This window comes from Esox lucius, chromosome 17 (genome assembly GCF_011004845.1).
Source record: "Esox lucius isolate fEsoLuc1 chromosome 17, fEsoLuc1.pri, whole genome shotgun sequence".
Taxonomy (NCBI): domain Eukaryota; kingdom Metazoa; phylum Chordata; class Actinopteri; order Esociformes; family Esocidae; genus Esox; species Esox lucius.
This window is the reverse complement of record NC_047585.1, coordinates 41,423,836-41,448,530: the sequence shown is the minus strand read 5'-3', so window position 1 is coordinate 41,448,530 and position 24,695 is coordinate 41,423,836. Positions and strand designations below refer to the sequence as shown.

Genomic DNA, 24,695 nt, shown 5'->3' with positions numbered 1-24,695 from the left:
TCATCTTCTATCCCTGATTGGTTGGGGTTGGCCTACTGCAAGATCATTCACCCCCCCCCCCCCCCAGTATATTAAAAACCCCATATCACCTTATCTTCAGTGTTCACAAAATATATTCTTATGTAAACTTTGCATAAATTGGATGTATTCTGGCTCAGAGGCATAATAACACAGAGCAAAATTCAGAAGTTGACTGATCCTAGATGAACTCAAATTCAAAGTGAGATGTGCATACATACATACATACATACATACATCCATCTAATTCTACTTCATCCGGGGCCGGGTCGCGGGGGCAGCAGTCTAAGCAGAGATGCCCAGACTTCCCTCTCCCCAGACACTTCCTCCAGCTCTTCCGGGGGGACACAGAGGCGTTCCCAGGCCAGCCGGGAGACATAGTCCCTCCAGCGTGTCCTAGGTCTTCCCCGGGGTCTCCTCCCGGTGGGACGGGTCTGTAACACCTTCCCAGGAAGGCGTTCCGGAGGCATCCGAAACAGATGCCCAAGCCACCTCAGCTGACCCCTCTCGATGTGGAGGAGCAGCGGCTCTACTCTGAGCTCCTCCCGGGTGACCGAGATGTGAGGTGTGTTTTAATTCAAACTCAACATTTACATGAACGTCTTTCATAATAAATGACACAAAGACCAGAGTTCCAGTAGCCCATGGTTTAATTTCACAACTTTCTAAATTAATTTTGACATTTCTTTTTTTACATAACAAGGATCCTCTCTCTTCACATTCACATAAGAAATAAATAAATAGTTTCCAACCAGTAACTCCCATTTATTAAAAGGTTAGAGAGCTTTTAGAAAAAAAATACAGTGAATACACTATAAACATGATTTACAATTCAATCATTAGAAGTCAGAGTAATAGTTAACACCTGCATATGTCCATAAATGTTATTCCTCATTATTATCTGAGAACATGGCAATACTCTGAAAAATCTAACAACAATTTAAAGTGGTTAATCAGCCAACTAAGGTGCCATCTCATCATTTGTTAACTATTCCATATTTCCTACATTTAATTTGCAAATGATGCCGTCTCTTCAGAAGGCAGCGCAATACCCTCAGATGAGACGGAATCAGAGGGGCAAATAATTCACAAGAAATGAGACACAGAATCACCCTGAAAATTCACCCTGTTCTTTTTCTTTTTCTTTAAAAGGAAGAAAGCAGAGCCCAGTCATACAGTTCATAGATTTGGACACAGAAAAATAGTAAAAACAGGTGTTTGTCATTAAATGAGTTAAAGGAGTCCCTTCCCTAGGCTGCAATTAACATGCACTAAAGTTGATTATAAGATGTGTTGTCAGTTGATGTTCGGCGCGTTCAAATTTCAGTCACTCACGACAAGGTGCTTATGTACGTCACGTGCATGTTGGATTCGATTGGCAAATCCACATTGGTGACCTAAACATTTCATGAAGAAAAGGTCCACTCAGTACATTTTCATTATATAGTATACTGCCTCGGTTCCTGTGAAGAAAAGCTAACGAGGTTCCTGTAGTAAAAGATATGTCTGAAAAGCAGAGGTCACAAAAGGTCAGATGTGTTCAATGTGACGGAAAATGTTTAGCAATATCTCGCAATGGGGAAATTAGTTTGGGTAGTTCCTCCTGTTTCAGTCCATTTTATTCTGCTTGGTGCCTCATGGACAACATGTTGGTGGCATGCCCTCTATAAAAAGCCTTGCATTTCTGCACTATCGTTAGGTCTGAAATTAACATTTACATTAGTTGTTTTCAAGTTACTCTGCTTGTTTGACGTCTTGATTTCAAGCAAAACATTTTGCCTTAACCCAAAACATTGTTTTTCTAAAACACAGCGCTGAGAATTAGTTTTTTTTGCACTGGCGCGGTTAGGATGTTACTTTTGATTCACAGTTGTTTTGTTGTGAGACTCAGTGCAGCAGTTGACAATTCAGCCAAAATCTAAAATTGGGACAGATGATGCACTGTTAGGTTACACCAACATAAAAAAAAATAAAGAATAATCTAAAAATCAAAACTGAACCCTATAAAACTAGGGCTGCCTTGATATTTGATTTAAAGTTACCTACTATGTGTTACCGTAATTCTTAACATCCTCTTATTCAACTAACAGGAACATACAGTGCCATGGCCCCAGAACACTGCTACATCAGGTTTTAGTCATACGTAATCCTAATTACCCGGGTTAAAAAAACAGTCAAGTGCGTGGGGTTATTTGTGAATGCACACATGCTGAGCATCCATTACAATCTACATGTTAGGACACCTGGATCTAGAGTAAATTAAATCAAGCCAAGGTAACCTGGGCCAGGAGATTGCTTTGGAAGCGTCAGAGGTGTTTGAGACAGGAGGCAGTGGGAGATTCACGGACAACACTCAGAGAACTTAAACAGAACCCAAGCCCAACTCTGACATTGCCAAGACACGGCGCAGGCAATATTTAACATATCCCTTAACCCTTCATTTCTGATCACAGAATAAACAGTCAAATGATGCTCGTCAGTGGGAGTAAACTTCCCAAGCGTCCTCTTTCCATTTTGGTTATTCAAATGTTAACCTTCTGTTGACACACCCACACCATTAGCAACTCGTTTGGCTTTCAATAACAATGGAAATTATTTCAATTAGATATTTTAACCCATGATTCAAACAGGTCATGCTGTCCTGATCCCAAATCTGTCAAATTAAACTTCAAAACTGGGTTCTGTTCAGTAGGCACACAATCAAACCACTTAAACATGAAAACAAAAATAATGTGGGCACTACTGGATACAATTCTGTCGATTTTCCTTCATTTGGTACCTGCTGAATAGAACCCTGGTTTGAGGAATTTAGGCCATAATAAAGCAGTCTTCATATTACTATCTAGACCGGAAAACATTTTAAAAACAAAAAAACTTGGACTGTGTTAAAATAATGTCTGGTTTATCTATATAAAGGGAATAAACATCTGACTAGAAAACTATTGCACATTAAAAATATAGCTTTTCCTCATAACATTCACAGAAACCTTGCTGCCACAACCCAATGCCTTAACGTTTCAGATGTCCTCTCAAAAGCAACACGTTAAATCAAGTGAAATACTGTAGATGTCACGCAGACAGGAGGTCAGTGTCTTCCTGGTTGAGTAGGAAGCACACCGTCCCAGCATTCCTTCATCCATTCTGACACTGGCCGGCCTGGGGTCTGGGACACCGAGGGGGGACGCACTAAGCTGCTGACCCTGTGCTGCATAGTAAACAGTCCTCTGTGATTACTAACTACTGTCTGGTTGAGTGGACAGTCGGACAGAGACAGACAGAGACAGACGGACAGAGACAGACAGATAGGACTTCGGGAGGGGAACGTCCCCTCCTCTCCCCCTCCCTCCACCCCATCCGGAAATATGTCTGGGCTCAATAAGGCAAGCTGTAACTGTGTCACGCAGGTCGGGGGTGGGGGGGTCAAAGGTGAATCAGTTAGTAGCTGAGGGTCGTCACCATGGAGAGAAAGTAACAGGGCCTCCAACCTAGGTGGTGCGTTTCTGTAATGTGGCCTGCAGAAAGGGGTGTGTCTGTCAGTGTCTGCCCATAGCTGGGACCCTGGGAGGGAAAAGGGGCGTGTCTGTCCGTGTCTGCCCATAGCAGGGACCCTGCGAGGGAAAAGGGGTGTGACTGTCCGTGTCTGCCTGTAGCAGGGACCCTGGGAAGGAAAAGGGGCATGTCTGTCAGTGTCTGCCTGTAGCAGGGACCCTGGGAGGGAGAAGGGGCGTGTCTGTCAGTGTCTGCCTGTAGCAGGGACCCTGGGAGGGAGAAGGGGCGTGTCTGTCAGTGTCTGCCTGTAGCAGGGACCCTGGGAGGGAGAAGGGGCGTGTCTGTCAGTGTCTGCCTATAGCAGGGACCCTGGGAGGGAAAAGGGGCATGTCTGTCAGTTTCTGCCTATAGCAGGGACCCTGGGAGGGAAAAGGGGCGTGTCTGTCAGTTTCTGCCTATAGCAGGGACCCTGCGAGGCAAAAGGGGCTGTTGCCTGAAACCTAGACGGAGCAAAGTGCTGCTGTTGTAACATGGTGCAGAGAAGCACTCCTGATGGGGTTACTACTCCTACTCCTGTCCGAAACCCTCCGTCTCCTCGATGGCAAACATGAGCTTCTCCTTCAGCTGCTCGTAACTCTTGTAGGGGGGCAGGTCTAGTCGATTAAAGCTGGGATAACAAATGCACAATCAATACACAATGAGGTGACTCCATTTTAGATAGACATAGTTGATATTTAGGTCTTGTGTAGAAGAGTTTGGAAGATCAAAGCACTAGAAACACAAAGATTTGGAGTTTCAATCCAGCAGACTGATTCTGTACTCTCACTGTACGGAGTTGCTTAGAATATAATTGTATTTTGTGGCGAAATGGAATAACATTTATGAGATATTTAATAATAAAATAAACAGTTGGAAAGTGAAATGTTGTCAATGGCTGAATTTAAGACATCACAAACCCTCAGACAGGCTGGCAGTTGTTGATATTCAAACAAGTGCTTAGAAACGTCTGGAGGGTAACCCAACAAATGAACTTACCAAGTGTGACTTCTTGGAAGCCAGTTTTCTTTGCCCACCTTCTCGATGCAGAACTTCTGTGGGCCGTTACTCCCTAAACGCAAAAACACAGTGACGCGTCTGTCCACTCCAATGAAGTCACAGTCTATCCTGTTAGTTCCCACCCCCTGACAAATTCTCTGACATTACTGGATAAAACAAACGCTGTTCTAAGGTGGGACTGTCGCCGGGGAAACAACGACCTCCAACATACCCATGAGGTCGGTGAAGCCGCCCATCGGCAGACGACAGGTGCCGGTGACAAACTGCAGTAACCTCATCCGCTTCTCGTTGTCCATCTCCTTCACAAACTGAACGGGGGGTGGGGGTGGGGAGTCACACTGGTCACATTCCCAACACAGCTTAAATGACACATCAGCAGGCGTTTCAATGTGACAGAGACGTGCCCACCTGCCAGAACCAGAGGATTTGCCTGCTGCTGCGGGCGTAGTGTCTGTAGATGGTGTGTCTCTGCCAGTCCACCAGGTCTATCTCCTGCATGCCGCACAGCATCACCTGGCCGGGGGGGGGGGGGGGGGTCCAGATATTAAGTTACACTGGGAGAGAGAGTTTTTTTTTTTTTCTTAATATTTGCTCTGGGTCAAAACGGGGGCCTACATCCAGATTTTGAGCGGTTTTTCACTTCACATTTCCTGAAACGTAACCCCCTAGTCCCCCTAAACACCTATGACCTCCAGAAAGACTACTGAAACGTAACCCCCTAGTCCCCCTAAACACCTATGACCTCCAGAAAGACTACTGAAACGTAACCCCCTAGTCCCCCTAAACACCTATGACCTCCAGAAAGACTACTGAAACGTAACCCCCTAGTCCCCCTAAACACCTATGACCTCCAGAAAGACTACTGAAACGTAACCCCCTAGTCCCCCTAAACACCTATGACTTCCAGAAAGACTACTGAAACGTAACCCCCTAGTCCCCCTAAACACCTATGACCTCCAGAAAGACTACTGAAACGTAACCCCCTAGTCCCCCTGAACACCTATGACCTCCAGAAAGACTACTGAAACGTAACCCCCTAGTCCCCCTGAACACCTATGACCTCCAGAAAGACTACTGAAACGTAACCCCCTAGTCCCCCTGAACACCTATGGCCTCCAGAAAGACTACTGAAACGTAACCCCCTAGTCCCCCTGAACACCTATGACCTCCAGAAAGACTACTGAAACGTAACCCCCTAGTCCCCCTGAACACCTATGACCTCCAGAAAGACTACTGAAACGTAACCCCCTAGTCCCCCTGAACACCTACGACCTCCAGAAAGACTACGGAATGGACAAGCTATCCAGCCACATGTGAACTTTGACACATAAGGTGACCGATCGTTTACCTCCAGCTCTTTTGCGTCGAAGTACTGCAGGTACTGTTGGGGGAGGACCTCGTTGAAACCCTCAAGAAAGGCCTGGGTCTGCTCCTCCACACCCCTGGACAACCTCCACTCTGCCACTAGCCTGGAGGACAAGCATACGCACAGTGAGGATCAGGCAACAGAGCACCATAAAAAACAAATATTACAAAGCCTTCGAAAATATATACATATACCCCAGTAGTCAAACAGAAACACACAATAATGACTTTTGTCTTAAAAACGAATACGATACATTTAACCGAATGACGGCACAAACAACATGTATCAAAGTGGCCTAAACTGTTTGGCAAGTAAATCTGTCCCATTGGCTGTGGAAATGGAGGCTGTCATTTCACAAAGCGTTGTCTTAACAACTATTGTTGTTTTTTCAATGCGATCCTACCGGATGTATTCCTCTTTGTTTTCCTCGGTGACCAGAACATTGCCTCCGTCCGGCTTCAGCTCGTGGGTCGTGACCTCCCCCAGGATCTCCTTGTCCACAGAGAAGTACATCTCCAGACCACACTCCTCCAGGTTGTTATCCCTGGTGAAATTAAAAAGCACCAGTCCCTTCCTCATTGGAGTTATGATCATCTATGTCGCTCTAATCTTCATCATCTGCTTCCTTTCTTTCTAATCATCACCATCCTCCTCCTCATGGTCCTCCTGATCCCGACCCTCCTCCTGAACCCGACCCTCCTCCTGAACCCGACCCTCCTCCTGAACCCGACCCTCCTCCTGAACCCGACCCTCCTCCTGACCCCGACCCTCCTCCTGAACCCGACCCTCCTCCTGAACCCGACCCTCCTCCTGAACCCGACCCTCCTCCTGAACCCGACCCTCCTCCTGACCCCGACCCTCCTCCTGACCCCGACCCTCCTCCTGACCCCGACCCTCCTCCTGACCCCGACCCACCTCCTGACCACGACCCTCCTCCTGACCACGACCCTCCTCCTGACCACGACCCTGCTCCTGACCCCAATCATCCTCACTCAAGAGATACCACTTCCTAAAGACAGCCGTTCACACTAACTCCCAGTTCCACCCTCCCATTCCTGGACTTACTTGATCCAAATGAGGGAGTTGTAGAATTCCGGGTCAATGGATTCCAGGTCCTTAAGGGCCAGAGGCTTGTTCAGAATGCGCTTGTAGAAAGGCAGGGAGAATCCTGTGTCGATGAACTTCCCGTGGAACAAAGCCTAGAGAGAGAACCAAAATAAACCAGGGAGGAAATCAGGAACTGAAGTGAAGCTTCTTCCCAAGGACATGAAAGACAGACTGACAGGTGGATGAAAGTATGAAAACAACGGAAACGTCATTTTCTTAAAAATGTGAATAGAAATGCAAATGTTGCAACTTAGGGTTTTGTTTTGTGTGTAATTTACTCATACTTGAAACATTGCTTTTTGAAAAAGGAGTAAACACCATGTTCCACCATAGGCATTAGATGACGCTTTTATCCAGAGTGCGGTGAGTGCCTCCATTTGTTTCCATTATAACTATGCCATTGTATAAGCACCAAGCTCTCCCACAGCGGTTATCAACCATCTCTTGTAGACCCCAGGCAAGACTGGTTTTGCACCCCGGAAAATGCTAACCACGAATGACGAAGTTAAGGGCTTGAACATTAGTTGATGCTAGCTAGCTCTGGGAGCCCGAAGGAGAGGGTTGCGAACCACTGCAAATCTACCAGTTGATCAACACAGGACATTCACTACGTCAACATCTGTTGTCTGATTTCAGGTCAACAAGAAAACTAAAACGACTCAATCGGAAAGGAAAGATTTGCCCAGTAGATGCAGTCACCATGGCGATGAAGCGTCCAATGAACTTGAAGTACTTGAGGTGGTCAGGGTTGATGTAGGACGCTGGGTTGATCTGCAGGCAGTAGTTGTCCTTCCCGGCATACTCAAACAGACAGTACATGGGGTTCAGGACCTCATGAGACAGCAGGAAGAACCACTCCCTGAGAACACCCCAAAAAAGATATGATAATACGCAGCATGTAGAAAGACATGTACCTTCACATACCTTAAACACACACATTCTAAAAACATGTGGTCATACAGTATTTCTGTAATCTATCAGATTTATCTGGAATGACTAACCGTCAGAAGATTCATCTCAGTGGGACTATTTATAGATGCTCTTTGAAAAGGTGGGATTTCAGAAGTTTTCGGGGGGGGGGGGGTTTGGCTGTGCAAGCTTTAAAGGAGAGATCACTCCGCCATTTGGGGTGGCAGGACAGCTGAAGCTAGACACACAAACGCCACATACGACGCACTCGGAAACAAATTCACACTCCAGATTTGAATTACCTGGCCACGCCGCCGTAGTCCAAGCCCTCTTCCCCGGGGAAAATGACCCACAGCCTCCGCCTGAGATCTTGCGGATGGAAGCTCATTATCTTTGATGGAGACAGAAAAAGGATTGGAAATTGAGCCGTTGCCATGTATTCATCCACCTTTTGGTACCACAGCTCCAAAAATACACGGGAGTTGTTACTGAAGATGAGGACCATTTTTATTTTGCTTACATGACTACAAAGACCACACGTCTAGTGATGTGTTAATTTAAAGTTGCAACAGTATGTAGATATTGGATTTATTTATTTAAACTTACTTGTTGGAATGAATCCTCAAAGAGGGTTTTGCGTGTGACTGTGATCTTGATGTGCTGTGGCATTGACAATTGCTGGAAGAGAAACGACTCACTTTTACGTCTCCAGAAAAAAAAAAGAGGAATGTGTGATTTTCAATGATGCCTCACAGTGGAGGGAGATGTTTCTTCTAAGGTTCCCCAAGCCATGGGTAGGGCTATGACATGTTTCCTCAAGCCAGGGGTAGGGATATGACATGAAAATGTCCCCCTCAGACTAACTCCTTGAACATCAACTCGGTGAAGTCTCAAAACCATAGTTTCGTTAGTTTTGATTCACAGGAGGTAAAGTGCACACTGCACTCTAGAGGACATACCTGACACCAGAACCTGAAGTACTGCACTTTGGCTTTGAAGTCCCTGACGTATGTGATCTGGGGCCCATTCACACTGTGGGAAGGAGACATGAAATGTGTGTTAAAGAATGGCATTTGTATATGTGCTTATGGATATAGGACTCATCGGAGTGCATGTCGCCCAAGTGATCAAAGGGCCTGGGGAGGGTTGGGTCGGGCGGCCTGGGGGGGGTTGGGTTGGGGGTCGACTCACAGGGAGGATTTCCCAGTGCGAGGGTCGATGTAGGTGGTGGTTCTCCTGTTGTGGTCCACAAAGTAAGGGATGCCGTCCACTGTGAACCTCATTTCCCAGCCTTCCGGCAGCGGCTTGTCATTCAGCAACCTGCGGGACAAACAGGAACAGACCCTGAGGTACAGTCCAGCCAGAGACAGACGAGGGCTTTCCCAGGACAGTGTGTCCTCACGCCGTTTGACACGAAACTGACCCTTGTGTCCGTGGGTCCTCCCACTGTGTCATCCGCGTCGTGTGGTGAACAAAATACACCCGGCCATTCGTGTCGGTTCGTTTCTCTGCGGCAAACGGGACAGACAGAAATATATACAGCAATAACAACAATTATAATCCCAGATTGTAGCACACATTTTCAATACGAACATAACGAAACGTTTTAAATCGTCACACGAAATTGTCACAAGAACCAACTGGGGGGTATTCAGTAAGGCACAGTCTAGGAAAACAAGAAAAACATTCCGACAAGAAAAACAAATGGCCAAATTCTGATCGGCCACCAGGAGAAAACCCATTCATTCAGACACGTGCAATACCAAAAGCACAGTAAAACACAGTAGCAGTTACAAAACCAACAAGAAAGTAATTGCAGCTAGCTAGCTTTCAAACCTGGCTAACCGAGGCACCAACGACGGTATCCAAAATCGGATTCCACGCTGGAAAACGTGACGTTGCCTCCATTGCTCCCAAATTAGTATCTGCTCATACTTCAATGTCGTCCGCACAATCCAAGCATACCGAGACAAGGTGTTGTTTTGGAGGTGTCGGTGCGTCTCATCACGCTACTCACCCCATCCGTGCGGTAGCGGACCCAGGGGGTCGAACTCTTTGTTGGCCGCCGCTATCTGCTGATCCTGGAGCTGGGATGGTGAAACAAGGAGGGGACAGTTGCGGAATGTACACGTGTCGACATAAAGACTTCTGTACAACTGTACCCAGTGGGCTTCACCTTCTCTTAGCATAGGACTCAATCGCAGTTTGTTTCATCAGGCCCCCTCAGTGCGTCTTACCCCGAATATGAACCTCTGGTTGAACTGTTGCATGGCGCCCTGGAGCTGGCTCCTCTGGTGCTGCCACTCCTCGTAGTTCCGCACCGACTCCTGGGTGGGGCGTTGCCACGTGGTGGTCCGGGTGACGTGGTCCACGAAGTACACCCGGCCCATGGGGTCCACCCGGCGCTCCCACCTACGCCCGAGGGTGTAGTTGTGATGGAGGTTAGTCTGAACATTTCCTCACAGCGCTCGGTGAGAGCATCGCTGAGCAATCATCCCAATCCACAAAATGTAGTAATCACGGTAGTATCACGGTTAAAAGGTTTGAGAAGAAGTAGCCTCTATAGTGGATGCTTTATCCACACATCTCTGAGTGAGGAAAAGAAAAAGGCTTTTTTTTTTGTTGCTGTTAATGGCATATCCAGTTATTCACTGAAAGGAACCTTAAGCACACATGTAACCATGTTGCATGATATATTAACTAGCTACTCACTGTGCAACAAATAACAGCGTTTAACTCATCACGCTAGCTGCAGTATCCAAATGGCGGATAAACACTGACTAGGCTACGCACACATTTGGATGGCACATGAAGATCCGCAAAGAGACAGGCTCAAAAGAGAACTCTTGAACAGGTTCAAAGCTCTTCGTATCCAAACACACGGTTGTTTTTCTCCTACTGACTCTGACTAATCAGAGGGTGTAGGCTAGATTAGACAGTGGAGCATGAATGTCACTGGGAGGTGTGTTGATGGCGGACAGATATGTTTTCATCCACTACCACCACCCACAGCCTGACTGGAAATGATCAGTTCACTGCTATTTTATTGTGTCGGCTCGTTACAGAGACAACGTGTCGGCTCGTTACAGAGACAACGTGTCGGCTCGTTACAGAGACAACGTGTCGGCTCGTTACAGAGACAACGTGTCGGCTCGTTACAGAGACAACGTGTCGGCTCGTTACAGAGACAACGTGTCGGCTCGTTACAGAGACAACGTGTCGGTTCGTTACAGAGACAACGTGTCGGTTCGTTACAGAGACAACGTGTCGGTTCGTTACAGAGACAACGTGTCGGTTCGTTACAGAGACAACGTGTCGGTTCGTTACAGAGACAACGTGTCGGTTCGTTACAGAGACCACGTGTCGGTTCGTTACAGAGACCACGTGTCGGTTCGTTACAGAGACCACGTGTCGGTTCGTTACAGAGACAACGTGTCGGTTCGTTACAGAGACAACGTGTCGGTTCGTTACAGAGACAACGTGTCGGTTCGTTACAGAGACCACGTGTCGGTTCGTTACAGAGACCACGTGTCGGCTCGTTACAGAGACAACGTGTCGGTTCGTTACAGAGACAACGTGTCGGTTCGTTACAGAGACAACGTGTCGGTTCGTTACAGAGACAACGTGTCGGTTCGTTACAGAGACAACGTGTCGGTTCGTTACAGAGACAACGTGTCGGCTCGTTACAGAGACAACGTGTCGGCTCGTTACAGAGACAACGTGTCGGCTCGTTACAGAGACAACGTGTCGGCTCGTTACAGAGACAACGTGTCGGTTCGTTACAGAGACAACGTGTCGGTTCGTTACAGAGACAACGTGTCGGTTCGTTACCCAGAGGGGAGAGAATCCGGTCGTTCCCACGTCGTCCTTTTCTCAATGTGATCCACAAAATATATGCGTCCATTCTGGTCCACTCTCTGCTCCCAGCTTCCAACAAAAACAAAAAAACACAGGACAGTGAACAACTACAGTGTGTGAAGTTCCTCATGAAAATACAAATAAATTCATTTCTGAACTGCGGGAATAAATCCACAAGGCAGGTTATGCAAGTAACTGTGACAGATTATATATATTTTTTAATAACAACATTCCTACCAGTATCTACCCATGGTAAAGAGGCATTATATGAGAGGATAAACAGCCTGGACCCTTGCATAACAGGCTAACGCGGACTACACTAGTCAATGGTTCAGTCTGTCCAACGAGCAACAAATTGCAGATTGAATTGCAGATTTGAAATATCAACTTGAATCATCAGCGAATATTTGTAAGCAGTGTAGTCCAAAGTCGATTTAACTCGAAGAGGTGTGATGCTGCACATCTGCGAAACCTCACAAGCGACTTTCACGCCTAGCCTGTCCGGTCGATCCACCCGGGACCGCATGTCTTTGACGGGAACAGAGTGTTCCCCTCCTCTCAACACAAAACCACATCTCCTTACCCCGGAGGCAGTGGACCATTGACGGGGACGACCCGGGGGGGGCCGCAGGCTGTAGGTGCCCCCGCAGGGGCCCCCATAGCTGGGGGGCCACCGGCGGCCTGCGGTGGGGGCGCCGCTGCTCCGGCCTCCTGAGGCGGGTTGGAAGGGCCGCCGCCGGCCGAGGCCAGGGACGAGCCGTCTGATGCCGGGGGCTCGCTCAAGTCGCTTGGGGTGGAGCTGCTGGACGAGGCTGGAGGGGGGAAGGTTAGGTTAGCTGTGGCCACGAGCAGGACAACCAAACCTCAAGTTACGAAATACAACAGGTAGGGAAAAGAGGAAATGGTTACAAGAAGCTAGTGAATAAACTTGAACTAGACTTTTGACTGTTACATAATACTGCAGTGCTGTTGCAGAGTAATTGGGTACATTATTATCATGGCATTACTACAAACTTTTTACGGTATTGCTACCATATGACTACTGTGTTTCTCCTTGGTATTTCTAAGCGCTCCACCCACCTGGGGAGGCGGCTGGTCTGCGTGGTGTGGGTGGAGGAGGCCGGGCTGGCCTGGGGGGACGTGTGGACTTGGAGCCCCCTGGGGATGGGACAGGAGACTCTGTGCCGTTGACTGCATGGCCATTGGGGACGATGACCCAGTCCTCGGTTGAGTCGCTGGAGGGGGATGTGTCCCTGCTGGACCTGGGCGTCCGGGGGAAAGGTCGGGGGCGTCCGGGGGAAAGGTCGGGGGCGTCCGGGGGAAAGGTCGGGGGCGTCCGGGGGAAAGGTCGGGGGCGTCCGGGGGAAAGGTCGGGGGCGTCCGGGGGAAAGGTCGGGGGCGTCCGGGGGAAAGGTCGGGGGCGTCCGGTGAGTAAGATATGTTGCAATGTTTTTTTTAGATACAGCCCAACTTTGTTGAGGGAAATATAGTAGACACCTACAAAGAGTCTGCACTGAATGAAATACAACCACTACCTACATTTACCAAACATCCTCTGATGTTTGCATGTTTACAGTAGAAGCGCTTACTACTTGTTTTTTTCCCCTAATGCACACTCCCTAAAAATAATAAACATGGGTTTCATTAACTTAATATTCCTACCACGACTACTCTCTATTTCACAACTCAAACATACCGAAGGAGCACATCGCTGACATCTGCAATCATGATACTAAAACAACAAAAACGGATGGAGAAATAACTGCATGAAAACAATGGAACTACTAACATGGTGTTAGTGTCTGGCTAGGATTTACAGTGGAGCTACTAACTTGGTGTTAGTGTCTGGCTAGGATTTACAGTGAAACTACTAACATGGTGTTAGTGTCTGGCTAGGATTTACAGTGAAACTACTAACATGTTGTTAGTGTCTGGCTAGGATTTACAGTGAAGCTACTAACATGGTGTTAGTGTCCGGCTAGGATTTACAGTGAAACTACTTACATGGTGTTAGTGTCTGGCTAGGATTTACAGTGGGGCTACTAACATGGTGTTAGTGTCTGGGTAGGATTTACAGTGGAGCTACTAACATGGTGTTAGTGTCTGGCTAGGATTTACAGTGAAGCTACTAACATGGTGTTAGTGTCTGGCTAGGATTTACAGTGAAGCTACTAACATGGTGTTAGTGTCTGGCTAGGATTTACAGTGGAGCTACTAACATGGTGTTAGTGTCCGGCTAGGATTGAAACTACTAACATGGTGTTAGTGTCCGGCTAGGACTTACAGTGAAACTACTAACATGGTGTTAGTGTCTGGCTAGGATTTACAGTGGAGCTACTAACATGGTGTTAGTGTCTGGCTAGGATTTACAGTGAAGCTACTAACATGGTGTTAGTGTCTGGCTAGGATTTACAGTGAAACTACTAACATGGTGTTAGTGTCTGGCTAGGATTTACAGTGAAACTACTAACATGGTGTTAGTGTCTGGCTAGGATTTACAGTGGAGCTACTAACTTGGTGTTAGTGTCTGGCTAGGATTTACAGTGAAACTACTAACATGGTGTTAGTGTCTGGGTAGGATTTACAGTGAAACTACTAACATGGTGTTAGTGTCTGGCTAGGATTTACAGTGAAACTACTAACATGGTGTTAGTATGATACCTGTTGCCACTGTCTCCATTTTGTCTCACATCCCCGTTTGGAACAGAAACTGTTGGGAAACAGAACATCAACATCAGGCATTCAAACCCAGAGTGCAGTTCTTAGGAAAATCTTGAGATGGCAGTGGATCACACAATCACCACCACCAAGGGGCTCAATTTCTCAATTCAAGGCATGTATCTGTTAATCTGCTAATCAACAACAAAGAACTTGAACGAAAGCAATTTTTCAGCAGGATATGTGAGGTACCTAAACAGCAGTGTTTCTGCCTGGAAAACAGACATGCTTTCAGTCCCCTCACCATGGTCTCGCTCTGCAGAAGTGAAGGTCTCTGGGTCCACCTGGAGGCCATCCAGACAGATACACAGGTCCCCAGTCACTTCACCATGGTCCCGGTCCGAACACAGCTGGAGGGTCAGAACCACCTCGGAGACTGACAGACAGGAAGACAGAGAGACAGTTTAGAGATGAGGCTACCAGATCAAACACACAACAGGCACACCCAGCAGGTGTTTACACACACACACACGTCTGCAAACAAAGTGGTTGAAAACATGGATGTGATTTATTAACTACAACATTAATGTATTCCAATCTAATGTGACTTGTGTTCCTGAAAAGCATCTTCTGTGAACTGGTATAATGTCTGTGTTGACCGTGTACAGTCCTGTTCATAAATACTGGAACAGTGACATGAGTTTGTTGCTTTTACTCCCGCAGTAATCCCGCACACTGCATATTTAACAATGTGAGGGGTAGAACTGCCATTAACTCCAAACTCAAAGCCTAGAATCAAGATTTGACATGGGGAACTCTTTTCTGCATGCACTAATAATATAGACAAACATATGTACAGAAAGAGACAGCTCTGAATCAAACGGTCCAAATACTTTTAACAGTGGGACTATGTAGAGAAGATGCTGTTCTGAATAGTTCCTTCAATAGGGACAACCCCCCCCCCCCCAATGTTAAGCTGACAGTTTGTCTTCAAGCCCATTGTCATCGTATCAGTTACAAATCCAAAGTGCTGCTGTACAGAACCAAACAACAGAACCTATATCACTGTCAAAACTCCTAAAGACCGCCCAAACGCCTAAGGGCAGCCCAAACGCCTAAGGGCAGCCCAAATGCCTAAGGGCAGCCCAAACGCCTAAGGACTGCACTGTATATTATTAGGTTATGTATTAGCATTAAAGGTCACCTACAAAAGGAACTTCAGATCTGTGTCAGGTTCCTTTGACCCGTGATTGCAGTGCAGGCATTTCAGAATGTCTGTTTGAGGGTCACATGGGAGGCCGCGGTCGACCCTGACTGAAAGGGCTCATTGTGCAGGCAGTTGTAAGCCCATTCCTCTGCTCGACTGAAAGTCAAGAGTGTGCTTTTACAAGCTGTGGTGAGGGCTGCCTGACAAAGGACGCCATACATGCATGGAGTAGTGGGTCAGGGCAGGCGTCTCAAACCCCTACCACGAAGGACTCAGTCTGTGGAGTCATTTCCTTCTGATGGGTCCTGCTAGGAACTATTCAAATGTGTTATAACAGTTCCTAACTAATCAGCGACCTATCCAACCATGTTATAACAGTTCCTAACTAATCAGCGACCCACCCAACCGTGTTATAACAGTTCCTCCCTAATCAATGACCTATCCAACCGTGTTATAACAGTTCCTAACTAATCAGTGACCTATCCAACCGTGTTATAACAGTTCCTAACTAATCAGCGACCTATCCAACCGTGTTATAACAGTTCATATCCAATCAGCAACCTATTCAACCATGTTATAATAGTTCCTTAAGAATGAGTGACTTTGACAAAACCAGAAGACACTTGACACTCCATGGAATGAATCTGACACCTGTGGATAGGAAACCTACCTCCTACCAGACTACAACACACAGGGCAGTAGGACCGATAAGCCTTATAAAAACAGGTCATTTGTCAAAATATGTAACACAAATGTTAAATATCATTATTTGTTGAAATACTGGCAGAACTCTTTTGGACACATTTCTGTGGTTAAAACCAGCTGCATCACAGTTTTCCCGGTATCAAAGAGCCAATGCTCCTGCCTTATCAGGAAAAGGGAATTAACTCACGCTTCATATCATTGGACTTGAGGGTTTCGCTGATCTCCAATGTGGCCATTCCCAGCGGGATGTCGGCCTTCAGAGTCTGGTGACTCCATACCCGAAACGTGACCTTGCTGAACGGTGTGACAATTCTGTGACGAGGGGACAGAAACATGATTTGGTTATGTTTTTACACCAGCACCGCAGGGATCACACTGTCAAAAGTCTGCATTTTCCAAACACAGACCCTCACAAACATTTGTAACAAAATATTAGAACTGCTTTCTAATCAAACAGCCATGCAATGAAAGGCTCAGCTCACTTCTCTTGACCACAGGAACATGCAGCGTGCTATTTGAATGATTTATTCATGTTTGTTTACATTCTTGGTGAGCACAATATCAGAAAAACTTTACCTCCGGTTCAAACTTAAGCAACTTAACTAGTCTGAAACAGCCACATAGCGCACAGCAGTAACGCACCTTGGGCACTTAACCCATCTTTCTTTCATCTCCTACCTTGCTTTCTGATTAATTCTTTATGAACAGGATTCATTTAAAGATGGAGTCCGTAACTTCTAGCTACTGGGTATAAAAGGGGCGTTGTTGAGCTATAAAGTGGCCAGAAAACGGTGCCCCAGGTCATCAAACCCACTCGCTTTCAAACATGGAATTTCAAAGTTAACCGAGGGACGATGGTGATCTACTTGTAGGTTCTGCACATATGAACATTATTACACATCCAGTCCCACACTGCATCTTGAAACCCATTCGTTTCAGTTGGAAGTCTGGAAATAAGGAAGTGTGTGCTGGAAACACATTGACCAATCATTGACTGATTCGTTTGAATAATATGGTACCAGTGTAGTTACGGCACGATAATGATTTTTACACGTCTATGTCAACCACCAAATGTGCCAGCAAATCGTTTCTTTCATCTGTGGACATACCTAAACATTTTCATTTTCAGTCAGTTTGTGAGTCCTTTGTTAGGAAAACCATTTGCCAAACACACACATTCCCTGTGCTGCAACAGTCAGGCACTGTGTGAAAACGTGGTTTGTTTTGGATGTTCGCTAAGAGTTAATTTCAGTATAAAAGGTTGGCACTTAATTATTTCAGGGTCGATAGGCACACCTGCGTTTTCAGAATGCATTTCATGCTATCTGGCGCAATGAGACCACTGGCCATGTATATAAAGAAGAGACCACATGTAACCGTTGGTGACCTAGTGGCCTAGTACTCTGTTACAAACATGTGAGATAGTCAGTCCCTCCAGAATGTTGTGATTAATTATTTGCAAACCTAACCTCGCCCTGCATATTATGTAAACAGTTAGAAATGAAAGAATCGCTGTGTGATGAGTGCAAATGTAAAGAATCGCTGTGTGATGAGTGCAAATGTAAAGAATCGCTGTGTGATTAGTGCAAATGTAAAGAATCGCTGTGTGATGAGTGCAAATGTAAAGAATCGCTGTGTGATGAGTGCAAATGTAAAGAATCGCTGTGTGATGAGTGCAAATGTAAAGAATCGCTGTGTGATGAGTGCAAATGTAAAGAATCGCTGTGTGATGAGTGCAAATGTAAAGAATCGCTGTGTGATGAGTGCAAATGTAAAGAATCGCTGTATGATTGTATTAACCCTCATCAACCATGAGTTCCCCTATAAAATACTGAAATGAACAATGACGCCCAGCCATCAATAGAATGTTTGTGGACATTCGACACAATCATTATATCATACTGCCATGCATAACAAACACAATAAAAATGTTGCAGTGAAACATTTCAGAACCTTGGCTCAGTAGGGCGAGAGGTCACGTGAGGCCTCCTTTTCTCCGCATAAAGCCGTGCAACGTCCTCTCACACCTTCTAAACACCTGGCCTGACTCAAGGACACACGCTGTGGGAACACCTGGCCTGACTCAAGGACACACGCTGTGGGAACACCTGGCCTGACTCAAGGACACACGCTGTGGGAACACCTGGCCTGACTCAAGGACACACGCTGTGGGAACACCTGGCCTGACTCAAGGACACACGCTGTGGGAACACCTGGCCTGACTCAAGGACACACGCTGTGGGAACACCTGGCCTGACTCAAGGACACACGCTGTGGGAACACCTGGCCTGACTCAAGGACACACGCTGGAGACACTTACACTGTGAGCGACTGTTTCCACTTGGGGCTGTGCGTGTTGTTGCATTTCTCCGTCTTCTTCGACTGGCTGTCCACGGCCACCTCCACGTACGGACTCGGGCCGAACCAGTTCTTCTTGTTCTCCTTGAGTTTGGCCGACAGCACTGCACACCATGAAGGAACACACACAGACACACACATCAAAAGGACCATCCTGCCTCTGTAACCTAATTACTCATTTTTGACGATTCGGTAGCCAACTGCTTTTTATATCCTAATTTGTTTATTCATTTATATTAACCTGATCCCTCACAGCAAAAAACTAAACAATTATATTCACACAGGCCTGCAGGGGTGTGAAGTGCTAGCTACACAGGGCAAGGGCACGAGTTGAACTGTTACAAACCTACCAGTGATTTGAAGTTGGGCCTTCATGGCTCAGCCATTAACTCTGCAGCTGGCTTCACCGACGACAGGATCTGCAACGAAAGCAAACGTGACATTGCAGATGGACACGTGGCTATAGTGCAGGTGTCCTGGTTTACAGGGATTATCCTACTCTAGTCAATAGGATGTTTAAATATACCGCAGTACTTAGGTTTATAATCTTCAGGGAACGAAAAAAAAATGACACTGTAAAAACACAAATTTGGATTTCAGAAATGGAATAGCAGCCAAACACATCAGCAATTTAGCATTCGCTGCTATCCAGATTGATGTATAGTGTTTGCGAGTGAATATACACTGCTCAAAAAAATGAAGGGAACACCTAATCATTACAGTGTAACACTAAGTCAGTTAATCTTCAGGGATATCAATCTGTCCAGTTAGGAAACATAAGCCATTGTGAATCAATTTCACCTGTTTTGATGCAAATGAAAGTGACAACAGGTGCACCGGAGAGGTAACAGCAAGACAACCCCCAAAAAGGGAGTGGTTTTGCAGGGGGTGGCCACGTGCTCTCTTCTTATCCTTCCTGACTGATTTTTCTCTAGTTTTGCATTTTGCTAGTGTCCTTGTCACTACTGATAGCATGAGGCGGTACCTGCAGCCCATTCAGGTTGCACGGGCAGTCCAGCTCCTCCAGGATGGCACATCCATACATGAAGGTTTGCTGTGTCGCCCACTACAGTCTCGAGAGCATGGAGGAGATGCCAGGAGACGGGTTGTTACACAAGGAGAGCTGGACAGGGCCATAGAAGGGCATCAACCCAGCAGCAGGACCGGTATCTGTTCCTTTGTGCGAGGAGTAACAGGAGAAGCACTGACAAAGCCCTACATAATGACCTCCAGCGGGCTACTGGTGTGCATGTTTCAAACTGTCAGAAACAGACTGCATGAAGGAGGCATGAGGGCCCAACATCCTCTAGTGCAGAGGTCTCAAACCGGTTCCACGGAGGGCCGAGTGTCTGCAGGTTCTCTCTCACCTTGTACTTAACTGACTAATTAGGTCACTAATTGGTTCGTTTCTACCCCCACCTGGTTGTTTAGGTCTGAACTGGGAACCAATTTAAAGGAAAACCCAAAAACCTGCAGACACATGGCCCTCCGTGAAACCGGTTTGAGACCTCTGCTCTAGTGGGACCTGTGCTCACAGCTCAGCACCGTGCAGCTCCATTGGCATTCACCAGAGAACACCAGCATTGGCAGGTCCACCACTGGTGCCCCTTATCTTAACAGATGAGAACAGGTTCACACTGAGCATGTGAAACATGAAAGAGTCTGGAGACGCCATGGTGAACCAGATGCTGCCTGCAACATCATCCAGCCTGACCGGTTTGGCAGTGGGTCAGTGATGGTCTGGGGAGGCATATCCTTGGAGGTTCGCACAGACCTCCACGTGCTAGCCAACGGTACCCTGACTGCTGTTAGGTACCGAGATGAAATCCTCAGACCCCCAAGTGTGTAGGCTGTCCCTGGATGTTGAAGGCATTGATGCCATTGACTTGGCCTCACGATTCCCAGACTGTCCAGGAGCTCACTGGTGCCCCAATCCAGGTCTGGAAGGACAGCCAACTGGACACCATTCGTCGTCTCATCAGGAGCATGCCCAGACGTTGCTGGGAGTGCATCCAGGCACATGGGGGCCAAACACACTGCTGAGTCACATAATGAGTTGCCGTGATTTCAATTGTTTACTTTGATTTTTGGTGAGAGTTTGAATCCAGCCCCCAATCGGTTGGTGATTTTGGTTTCCACTGACCGTTGTTACGTCCTTTTGTTCTCAATGGATTACACAATGCACAGTAAAGATTTTGACCTTTAATATATCTCGTTCATTGAGACTCAGTGTGATTTCAGTGTTCCATCATTTGGTTTTAGCAGTGTATTTTCATACATATTCATACTGGGCCTTCTTGGGAATCAAACCCACAACAGCGGCATTACAAGCATCATGCTCAACCAACTGAACGACACAGGAATCCAGCATACCCATCGGCTACATTAACTACCATGTCATTCAAACCTAGGACTAAGAAACACGCTAAACAAGTCGGAGAGGGTCTACTGTATAGAGCATTCTGTTGTACACAGACGGAACCAAATAGCATACAGAGGAATTCAAATTGGGCTACTCCAAATGCCCGGCTGTTGTTCAATTAAAGAGCTGGGAATGCACATGAGATCTCCTGTGGTGGTTAGGGTTACAGATACATCAGATGGACAGGAAAAATGTAATCCCTCCTGGATTACCAGGTTACAGAAACTACCACTTTGTAAATCACCAGTGCCCCTAGTTTATGACTCTAAGACTGGGGATGCCTCTGGAAACTCATTCTAATACATGTATATTTCCAGTCCCACAAATCACCTTGCTTATGAAGATAACGTAGGCAACCGGGACTGTAAGTATCCTAGAGGACACTGCAGGGCAAAAAAGATGAGCAACGGCTGGATAAAATCCTCAATCCAACAAGCCAATGTTCGTTTAGTCGCCCCAGAAATGACTGACATGCAAATGTCAGATTTATTCTAAAGTTTTCAGTGTTCAGATGGGGCCTTGACCCCAGGCCGGGGTCACCAGTTTGGTTGTTGGCCAAGTGTACCCATGTAAGGCCTGTTTAAAAATGTCAGTCATCTGTCAACAAGTTAATAATTCATGGTCAAGAATGTGCTAGCAGAACCGGCCACAGACATACAACTATATTTAGGAAGCTCAGCGTTGGAGAGCTACAAACCCTAATCTGAAAATACATTGGTTTACTGGGTGCAAGGTAGGACAATGCAAGTTGGAGCAAACTAAAACATACCACATCTACTAAGCATCTATGAACACATTATCACAACTTGAAGGTGATGTAGTAAAAGAAGGAGAAATAGATAAGACATTGCAATATGACCAAGAGCTACAGTCAAAGTAAAGTCTGATTTATACCGTTGGAATGACAATGCATGCCCTCCTTAATGACCTACGGTAATAATCAGGCTGGATTTAAGGCAACATTTACTATTCCCTTATGGCATGCAACTACAGCACAGGTGATTTAGTTAAACCTCAATAACTACCATCCACAACAAATCCGACTTCAGGCTACATAAATAGTTGTCTATATAGCTACGGATTCTAGCTAGCTGGTGGAATAAAGCCAATGCCAACTAACTCTAGTGAGTCCTACTAGTGCCTTAATTTGGTGTAAAGAAGGACTATTAGTAATAAATCTCAATAACATTTAATCTATCCAGCTACGTAATCAATCAGTTACTGTCAACAAAACTCAAGCCTGACCCGTAACTATTCTCGGAATGATTTCTGGGTTATCAAGGTAGACACAACAATTTACGGTTTCATTGAAAGTGAGGGAGTGACAAACTGGGCAACATTGAACGGCGACAATTACAGAAGAGAAGTTTACATGTAACTACAATAACAAGCCCCAGTGTCTGTCTGTCTAGATGACAGCAGGCCAAAATAAGCAAGCGCTAGCTTTTCCATATCGTAGCTAAGCCTCTGGTAGCTAAATGTAGTTGATATAGTTATTGGCATCACATAACAATCGTTTATTTAGCGACCATAATAATGAATGTGTACTGAACTGTTCCCCACTTTTACTAGGTTTGAAGGCCCTTGTAACACAGGTGAGCTCGCTCCGACCGTACACTACCTAACCGAGCTAACGCCTGCTGTTATTAGCTAGCTTTGCTAACTAATGTTAGCACCAGATATCTTACAAAATGTAAGCTCTATCCATATGAAAGTATTGGATTACGTCTTACCCGTACCCGAGGGAAGAAAATGTTTCTTAAAATGTCCCCCGGCCTTACGCCCACCAAAGCATATTGGTGGTAAACAACGCAACAGAAATACGAAAAGCTTTCTGACAGGTATCGCTCACCAAGCCTTAGGGCACCGTCTAAACAACTTCCTGATTATTGTGTCATGTGACCAACGTTAGGCGTGTGCGTATAAAGTAGTAGGTCAGGTATTTTTTTCGCCGTTATGCATTATGATTTTTAAGATATTATATACGTATTTAAATAAAACAGTCTTTGAGTTTTGACCTAACTATATAACGGGAACGAAATGTCGCCAAATTATCAGAAAAACAAGTTTTACTGTCCCCATTTCGAAAATGGTTATTTGTTAGGTTTAAGTGTACAGGTTTAGGGCAACAGTTACGATTACGGTTAGAGTTAGCATTTACAGGTTGAGGTTAGCTATTAATGCTGGTTAAAGTTAGGTTATTGAAGTTTGAGTTAGGTTGATGTTTAGGATTAGTAAAAGTAGGCTATGATTTTTTTAAGCGCGCTGACATTTGATGTTCCCATTTATAATGCTAAGAAAACATGCACACGTGTGTGTCTGTCTGGTGTGTTTTCGTGTGCGCGTTTATAGTTCTTGATAATCGGTGTTAATCAAGTTAGACTATATATTATTCGCGAGACCGGCCTACGTTAAACACGGGTATTACGCTTGTTATCCATCCCTATTATCACCAGCAGATGGCAATGTCTGGCACAATACAATACTGATATAGGCATCCACTAATAAAGTATTCGAATACGTTAAATAAGTGAAAGAAAGGTGCACTACATTAATTTTCTTAATTTCCAGGAAAACCCCTTGTTCAGGTAAAATGTGCAAATCATATTTCTTCAAACCAACCTCACCTAATTCGACGTTAACTATTCCCACAGGACAATATTCTAGGTCCATTCGTATCTCATTTTCTAACATCATTCTAGCATTTTCTACCATTTTTAGTGTTAATGCACCACACGGCATCTTTTCCTACTGCCTTGGAGGGATGCTCAACAAAGACACTGACCAATCAGGGCTTGAGAAGGTGGGGTTACCTACCTACCGCTGAAAGTATCTGCTTATAGAGCGCAGCATCACTCTCTGATGAAACGTCGTTGCATCGGCTTGCAAGCACCGGGTGATACTTTTGAACTCCTCGTCAAAAAGCAACATTTCTAACTTTCCAAAGCGGCAGGTTTCTACAAGTCGTCTGTACAGCATCTTAAGGTATTATTGAGAGATGTTGGCGTGTACGGAGATGATCACTATGTGCCTTCATTCGGCGAAACAGAAGCATCTTCGCGCTCAGCAGCAACAACAGCCACCACAAAGCCCAGCTTATGGACTTCCAATTTTTAAAGATGTAAGTAGTTACATTTCCATTCTGAATGTTTCTGAGAGCAGAGCTATGTAAATTGAAATGTTTTAATTACCTTTGAATATATTTTCACACAAGGTTAACATTTGGTTGCACACAACACAATTACAAACAACATTGTAACTATGCTTTAACGCTTTATTACCTGATCAACATGGCATTGCGTGAACCTCTAGTTTTTTTATAAGCTATCACCAGGGAGATAAAACCTGTTTGGTAATTATCATCAAGGTACAAACTTTGAAATGGTCTGCAGTGCCTCCACCCTAAAATAATCTCCCCTCCTGTGCCCTGATACCGTGTTTGAATCGACGTCAACCTCCGGGTTGTCCTTGTTGCGTGTTGTCTTTGCTGTGTGAGTGTGCGTGGTCTGTATGAGTCTGCGTGCGCTTGTTTGCTCATTTGA

The 24,695-nt window shown here is 45.8% G+C and overlaps 2 protein-coding genes across 6 annotated transcripts in view; one reads left to right on the top strand and one right to left on the bottom strand.

Moving 5' to 3' along the window:
- Positions 1 to 650: 650 nt before the first annotated feature.
- On the bottom strand, positions 651 to 23,037 carry itcha (itchy E3 ubiquitin protein ligase a). Of its 4 annotated transcripts, none has more exons than XM_034287310.1 (25): positions 22,887 to 23,037; positions 19,082 to 19,150; positions 18,694 to 18,835; positions 16,561 to 16,685; positions 14,766 to 14,897; positions 14,447 to 14,513; positions 13,500 to 13,535; positions 12,884 to 13,065; positions 12,387 to 12,615; positions 11,777 to 11,872; positions 10,183 to 10,357; positions 9,963 to 10,032; positions 9,369 to 9,453; positions 9,137 to 9,265; positions 8,905 to 8,977; positions 8,552 to 8,623; positions 8,248 to 8,336; positions 7,736 to 7,895; positions 6,995 to 7,128; positions 6,333 to 6,473; positions 5,912 to 6,032; positions 4,972 to 5,076; positions 4,775 to 4,871; positions 4,543 to 4,615; positions 651 to 4,174 (listed from the first exon to the last, which is right to left on the bottom strand). In XM_034287310.1, exons 2-25 carry the CDS (start codon positions 19,104 to 19,106, stop codon positions 4,075 to 4,077), a joined length of 2,658 nt encoding a protein of 885 aa, XP_034143201.1. In that variant the 5' UTR covers positions 19,107 to 19,150; positions 22,887 to 23,037; the 3' UTR covers positions 651 to 4,074. The 4 variants fall into 4 exon arrangements, with proteins under 4 accessions (XP_034143201.1, XP_034143202.1, XP_012993546.2 ...); XM_034287311.1 differs by having other exon boundaries at positions 22,893 to 23,037; XM_013138092.3 differs by lacking the exon at positions 13,500 to 13,535.
- Positions 23,038 to 24,005: 968 nt separating this feature from the next.
- The window catches only part of necab3 (N-terminal EF-hand calcium binding protein 3), a 43,717-nt gene continuing 43,027 nt past the window's right edge, over positions 24,006 to 24,695 (top strand). For both annotated transcript variants that reach the window (XM_020055161.3, XM_013138071.4), the window contains exon 1: positions 24,006 to 24,274. In XM_020055161.3, coding sequence (XP_019910720.1) covers positions 24,152 to 24,274 — 123 coding nt within the window. In that variant the 5' untranslated portion in view covers positions 24,006 to 24,151. The remainder of the gene's footprint in view (positions 24,275 to 24,695) is intronic.

Bases quoted from the DNA above. Each gene is read 5' to 3' on its own strand.
- itcha (XM_034287310.1), bottom strand. From the start codon at position 19,106: ATGAAGGCCCAACTTCAAATCACTG. The intron at 14,514-14,765 runs GTGAGGGGACTG...GTTTCCCAACAG, and splicing joins TTCTGCAGAGCGAGACCATG to TTTCTGTTCCAAACGGGGAT. The intron at 8,978-9,136 runs GTGAGTCGACCC...TCCTTCCCACAG, and splicing joins CGCACTGGGAAATCCTCCCT to TGTGAATGGGCCCCAGATCA.